Here is a 6776-nt window from a genome sequence, read left to right as displayed (position 1 = left end):
AGTAGTGGTAGTAATGATGATGGAGTGGTGGTGGTTGTAGTAGTGATGATGATGTGGTGGTGGTGTAGTGGTAATGATAATGATGAAGTTGTGGTGGTTGTAGTAGTTGTGGTAGTATTGAAGTGGTGATGGTGGGTGTAGTAGTAGATAGTGAGTGAAGATGTGGTGGTTGGAAAACACATTATAGGTTATTATAATACATGGTTACACACATTCTCTAACTTCATTTTTGACAGCTTTATTGTGGCATCAATATACGCAACAGTTCTGAACCATTTTATTGTGGATTTTGATATTGTTTGTTGTTTTTCTTGTGTCGTTATGTTGACATAGAGACCGAATGAATGGTAATGCTTACATTCCCAGCCAACGATAAAATGACGCTGAATGCTTTTCAGGCTCCGTACGTATTCTCATTCGTTTAATTCTATGCAGAAAGAAGGAAGACAACAAACAAAACGAAATATCCGCATGAAAAAATACGACCGCTTCTTCGACAAAAACTAATATTTTATAGGACATTAACCATGGCGAGAAAATAAACAAACAGACAAACAAACAAGTAAACAAACCGTTACCGGAGGAAAAAAAAAAGTATTTCAAATGCCTCCGCGAAGCCAGGAGAGATCGATTCATTGACAAAGGAATTAACTCAGGAAAAGCCTGTGATATAATTGCTATTTTTAGTGCCTGACACATTCCCGCCGGTAGTCCCAGCCAATCGAAATACTCGAATAATAAGATAACCGCATAGTTCTATTTTTAACTTGTATACACTGGAAGAAGTTGCACCACCGTTTGAAAACCATTGTGTATATAAAAGTAAAATAATTTGAACAGAGATCAGAGGAAACTCGAATCACCTGCAGCGTTTTAGAGACGACAAAATGGTTTTTAAAGTCAGCAAAGGCGGAGTTCGCTCCGGCAATACTCTAAGAGGGTTGAATTCAAATTCTACTAAAATGTATGAAAAGTTCATTATGTTTAGTTTTAAAGAGTAAATGTATTTGCTTCTGTCCTCTCCAGCCTCCTCCTTCTCCGACTCTTTCCTCTTCTTTCTCATCTTTCTCTTCCTCTTCCTCTTTTCCTCTCTCCTCCTCCTCCTCCTCTTTTCTCCTCCTCCTCCTCCTCTTTATATCCCATATTTTCTTCTTCTCCTTCTGCTGCTTTTCTCTTCTTCTTCCTTCGCCTGTTCCTTTTCAATACCTTCTTCATCTCCTCCTCCTCCTCCTCCTCTCCCCTTCCTTTTCTTCTTCTTCCTTCTTCTTTCTTCTTCTTCTCTCTCCTTCTTCTTCTTCTTCTTCTTCTCTTCTTCTTCTTCTTCTTCTTCTTCTTCTTCTTCTTCTTCTTCTTCTTCTTCTTCTTCTTCTTCTTCTTCTTCTTCTTCTTCTTTTCCTTCTCCTCCCTCCTCTTCTGTTCTCTTTCTTCTTCTTTCTTTTCTCCTTCTATCTTCTTCTTCTTCTTTTCTTTCTCTTCTCTCTGCTTCTTTTCATCTTCTTCCTTTCTTCTTCTTCTTCTTCACTCTCTTCTTCTCCTCTTCCGTTCTTTTTCTTCTCTTCTCTCTCTTCTTCTTCCTTCTTCTTCTCCTTCTCCTTCTCTTCTTCTTCTTCTTCTTCTTCTTTTCTTCTTCTTCTTCTTCTTCTTCTTCTTCTTCTTCTTCTTCTTCTTCTTTCTTCTTCTTCTTCTTCTCTTCTTCTCTCTTCTTCTTCTTCTTCTTCTTCTCTTTTCTCTTCTTCTTCTTCTTCTTCTTCTTCTTCTTCTTCTTCTTTCTTCTTCTTTTCTTCTTCTTCTTCTTCTTCTTCTTCTTCTCCTCCTCCTCCTCCTCCTCCTCCTCTTCTTCTTCTTCTTCTTCTTCTTCTTCTTCTTCTTCTTCTTCTTCTTCTTCTTCTTCTTCTTCTTCTTCTTCTTCTTCTTCTTCTTCTTCTTCTTCTTCTTCTTCTTTTCCTCTACCTCCTCCTCCTCATTGTGTCGATAGCCGAATGATTACCAATTCTCCACTTTCACGAATGTCAAGCGACAGTGAGCGTGATCACGGGTCGGATTGATTATAATGAGCTTTTTTGTGCTAAAACGATTTTCTGACTTGACTTTAAAGTAAACAAGTGCTTTATCGGCATTGAGGTGAGTTCTAGATTATGGGACAGCGTGGCTCAGCGGTACGGTCTTTGATTCATACCCGAAAGATTCCGAGTTCGAATACCCGCTGCGCTGTGTGGCCTTGAGCAAATCACCTCGCCCTAGCTCAATTTGTTGTGCTGCACTGCGGCTGACGCCTGAGTTATTCCAGTCTTCCATTGGAGTCGACCCTAGAAACAAAGTACCCTTAGATATGAATAAAGGGAATTGTATTATTATTAATTATTAATTACAAAAGGCAACATGTATCTGTATGACTTAAATTTTGAGGTTTCGACGAAAGTCGCTATAGATATATGCTTATTATTATTATTATATTATTATTATTATTATTATTATTATTATTATTATTATTATTATTATTATTATTATTATATTATTATATTATATTATTATCTTATTATTATATAATTATTATTATTATTATTATTATTATCATTATTATATTATTATTATTATTATTATTATTATTATTATTATTATTATATTATTATTGTTATTATCATGGAGCACTAGATTAATTAAAGTTGTAATAGAATATAAAGTCAATTTGTCAATGGTCGTTAATGGCCAAATTTAATAATAATAAAAACGAATATATTTTCTTCCGATGGTTCAGTTAGTAAAGCATACATGACAATTGGGATCGCCATATTCCGATGGTTGCAGTCGAGTCTTTTTCTGACTCTTCTGTTAACCAAGTAGTCATTGGGTAGCTGAGACTATTTAATGTGGAGGAAAGCACTTAACTATTGACTAGTGTCATATCCAAGGGATAGCTAACATTTTCCCCAGTGCTTTTAACACCACATAAACCGGGATAAACTCCGTTTTCGGAGGCTTTATGGATCTTGAAGACTTTATAAATAGACGTGGGATTTGAAAATTTATCTTTCATTTATTTATTTATTTTTTTTTTCTGCTTGTCACCAGGTACGGTCGCCATGCCTGCCTACTGGGCCACACAAGCCTTGGAAAACGAGACCTCACTCGACTCATCCGTGATAGCTCCGACGAGAACGAGCTGGTCAGCGACACTTTATCCAAGACCGACGTGCTGCTGTCTCTCAACAAACATCAAAGATGGCGTCTTCCCGCCATGATTGGTCAGATGATCAAAGCAGGAGACTTCAACAAAGGAGCAGTTGTGTCGATGCTGGAGAAACACAAATTGAAAAGACGGGCAAACTGCGTTAGTCTCGTGAGCAACAACGCTAGAATGTCTAACATCGCCCCAAAGAATAACAAATATTTTTCATTTTCCTTGGACTCTGCCGCCGACGTTCAGTCCAAGAGGGAGAGGAGGAGGAATCGAGCTGAAGAATTGAAAAGATTGAAAGTTTTTCCTAATTCTCGTTTGACGAAGAAAGGAAAACTGAAAAGAAACAGTGTTGTACAGGTATTCACTGCGGACGGACCAAAAGCAACAGAGGAAACAACTGGAGCTGAATCTGCAAAGGAGAAGCCAGAATATCGCCTAGAAGTGTTTTATCCTTGCCCTCGTAGCTGTTCATTGACCTATAACCCCAAATACACAGACGTGTCAGTGGTTGAGGGCAAAACGGGAGAGCTGGAGGTCAAATCTAACGTGAAAACACAGAAAAAAGTCTCGGCAACCCATAGAAGACGATTCACGTCGAGAGAATTGGAACGTCTAAATTGTGATGAGATTGATGATGACGTCAACAAAATGTGGGATGACTGTGAGAATAATGATGACGTAAAGACCGATGAAACTGATGACCTGATCACATACTATTACCAACATCCTGATCCGAGTACGTTAGAATTTGCTATGGACACACTGATATCCCAAGCAAAGAAGGCAAAAGACTTGTGCGTTTTGAAGAAAGATTCTGTCCAGAAAAAATCAAAGAAAAAATCAACACGTGTATCTATTTGTGAAGATGAGAAATCCCACATTGTATTTGTTGATAGTGACGGAACGGAGGACAAATCTGATGCAGAGCAGAAATTTGTGTCTAGTAAAACGTCTTCTAATGGACAAAGTAATTTAATTAATGATAAGTTAGAATATTTTCGTGTTATTTTGCCAACATCTGAAGTATCTCGAGAGGAGTTGAAGCAGAGTTACGGCTCACTCTACGCTGAGGCATCTTGCCAGCCAAGACGTTTCGTCCTTGACGTCACAGATGACATCGCAAACCTGCTCGCCACGTATAAATCATGCACAAAAGGGAATGACTTTTCTTCTCATCTAGTATTTGTTTATGACGGTTTCTATGACAACGGACTGTCTGCATATAAGGTAGCTCTTAATTCCATGGTTAAAGGCAAGATGGAGAATCTATTTGACGTCATACCTTTTGCCAAGACATCTATTCCCAATATAATGAACGCATTAGCTTGCGTTCTTCTTGATCTGAAGGAAAAGAATTGTCTTGAATTTGTCGAGAGGAATGTTTCAGGAGAAGTGAAGAGCGATTCTGAATTTTTGAACAGTCGTATGAAATTGAAAGTAGAAGTGTTTGACCCATCCAGTGAAATGTCTAAAATGGCGATTGCATCAGTATCTAATGAGAAAACAACAATTGACGATGTAGAATATTCGATAGAAATGATGGATGAAGAAGACTTGTTCTGTGACGTATGCTACGACAATGTGACGTCATCAAGGATTGATTCTGTGAGTGGAACGAAGTTGAAGTCTTGCGGACATTTGCTGTGTGACGAATGCTGGGCATCACACTTTAGAACGAGTATCTCTGAAGGCAAAACGACAATGGCTTGTGCTGGTTACGACTGCAATACAAAAGTAGGCTCGGTAACCCTAATGTCCATTCTAAACGTTTCAGAAGTAGCCCTTCTTCTAAAACGGCAGACAGAGGAAGAATTAGAAACAATGGAGAATGCAAAGTGGTGCCCACACTCCGGATGTGGGCGGGTGATAAAAGTAGATTCCAAATCACAAGTTCTCTGCGTCGACGTGAATTGCGCATGCGGAAATAAACTCTGCTTCACCTGCCTGGGACCCGCCCATTGGCCCGCCAGATGCGATCAAGCGGAGGAATACATGGAAAAACTTCCGAGCCTAACACCAGCCAAAGAGTACGTCGAAGAGGAATCAAAACCCATCACAGCTCTTCAAGACAAGAAAACGAAAAAACCAGTGACGGTGAAAATTGAAGGGCGACTCTGTCCGAGTTGTAAAAAGTTTATTGAAAAAAATGGCGGATGTCCGTATATGTTATGTAAATGTGGGTTTCAAATGTGCTGGAAATGTATGAAACCCTATCACTCATCTTTTTGCAAGCCTGACAGCAACTGGGTGCTGCAACATACCCGCACACTCGTCGTCAAACATGCGGTGACCAAGAATGCCCCATCTCCCGTCTCTCATGAACGGCACAAAATACAAAAGAGTAAACAGAAAGCGTCACTTTTTCAACGCGCCCTTCAACAACGAGAAGCTGTCAATGATGCTACAAAGTACGAAAAATTCTCTAACACTTCCGGTCTTGTTTCAAAAATGGTGAAAGCAAGTCAAAAAGATCCAGAGTTTAAAAGAGAGATAATGGCACTTTTCTCCAAAAATAATCAACAGGCTGAAGACGAATCTACATTATGTTTTGATGTTAACAATCATTTGAAAAATTTCATTAGAACAATCGTAAAGATGAAAAAGGAGATGCATCGGGTTAGGGAGTATACGTTCATTCTTCTACAAGGCACGCCGAATTCCGTTGCTAAGCAACGTATTCTGAAACTGGCCAATGATCTGAATGGATTCTGGTCTGTCTGTCTGTCTGGGGTCTGTCTGCTGCTGGTGGTGGGGGGTCTTCTGGCTGGGTCTGGCTGTCTGGGGTGCCCGGGGTGGGGCTTGCCTGTCTGGGAGGGGGGGTGGTGCTGGGCTGTCTGCTTCTTTGGGTCCTGGTTTTGGGTCTGGGTGGGCTGTTCTGTCTGCTGGCTGTCTTGGTCTGGTCTGGTCTGTCCTGTCGGTCGTTTCTGCTGTCTGTCTGGCTTGTCTGGCTGGTCCTGCTGGGGTGGTCTGTCTGGTCTGGCTGGTCTGGGCTGTCTTCTGGGTGGCTGGTGGCTGTCTGTGTTCTTTGGGGCTTGGGGGTCTGGGGTCTGTCTGTCTGGGGGGTTCTGTCTGCTGGTTCTGGTCTGTTCTGGGGTTTTTTTCCCCTGCTGCTGTCTGGGGGTGGGTTCTGTCTGTCTGGTTCTGGGTCTGGTCTTAGGGTTCTGTCGTGCTGGGTGGTCTGGGTCTGGGGGGTTCTGTTCTGGTGCTGGTTCTGTCTGCTGGGCTGTCGGTCTGGGGTCTTTCTGGGGTCTGGGTCTGGGTCTGTCTGTCTGTCTGTCTGGGTCTGTTCTGGGGGGTGGGTTCTGGGTTGGGGTCTGTCTGGTCTGGGTCTGTCTGGTCTGGCGGGGGGCTGTTCGGTCTGTGTCTGGGGTCTGCTGTCTGTCTGTCTGGCTGCTGCCTGGTCTGGTCTGTTCTGCTGGGTCTGGCTGTTGGTCTGGGGGTCTGGTCTGTGGGTGGGGGGGGGGGCTCGGGGGTGGGCTGGTCTTAGGTTCTGGGTCTGGGTCTGGCTGTTCTGGCTGTCTGGTGGGGTTCTGTTCTGGTTCCTGGTCTGCAGTCGGTGTCTGTGTGTCTGGGGGGTCTGGTCTGGCTGGCTGGGTTC

General features: G+C 42.0%; 1 protein-coding gene and 1 pseudogene across 1 annotated transcript; one reads left to right on the top strand and one right to left on the bottom strand.

Moving 5' to 3' along the window:
- The first annotated feature begins 834 nt into the window (after positions 1-834).
- LOC144973841 (uncharacterized) lies at positions 835-6335 on the top strand. The gene is made up of 3 exons (XM_078916733.1): positions 835-964; positions 3070-5889; positions 5993-6335. Exons 1-3 carry the CDS (start codon positions 888-890, stop codon positions 6333-6335), a joined length of 3240 nt encoding a protein of 1079 aa, XP_078772859.1. The 5' UTR covers positions 835-887.
- On the bottom strand, positions 1264-1731 carry LOC144973781 (uncharacterized; annotated as a pseudogene).
- Positions 6336-6776: the final 441 nt, after the last annotated feature.

The sequence above is a fragment of the Berghia stephanieae genome, chromosome 5 (assembly GCF_034508935.2).
Source record: "Berghia stephanieae isolate SIO BIC M18660-M18661 chromosome 5, UCSD_Bste_1.3, whole genome shotgun sequence".
Taxonomy (NCBI): Eukaryota; Metazoa; Mollusca; class Gastropoda; order Nudibranchia; family Aeolidiidae; genus Berghia; species Berghia stephanieae.
Note: the sequence above shows the minus strand (reverse complement) of the source record. Positions and strands in the feature narration are given on the sequence as shown.

Excerpts from the sequence above, each read along its gene's own strand:
- LOC144973841 (XM_078916733.1), top strand. The coding sequence starts at position 888 with ATGGTTTTTAAAGTCAGCAAAGGCGGAGTTCGCTCCGGCAATACTCTA. Across the intron at positions 965-3,069 it reads AATTCAAATTCTACTAAAAT|GTACGGTCGCCATGCCTGCC; the intron begins GTATGAAAAGTT and ends GCTTGTCACCAG. Across the intron at positions 5,890-5,992 it reads AATGATCTGAATGGATTCTG|GGGGGGTGGTGCTGGGCTGT; the intron begins GTCTGTCTGTCT and ends CCTGTCTGGGAG.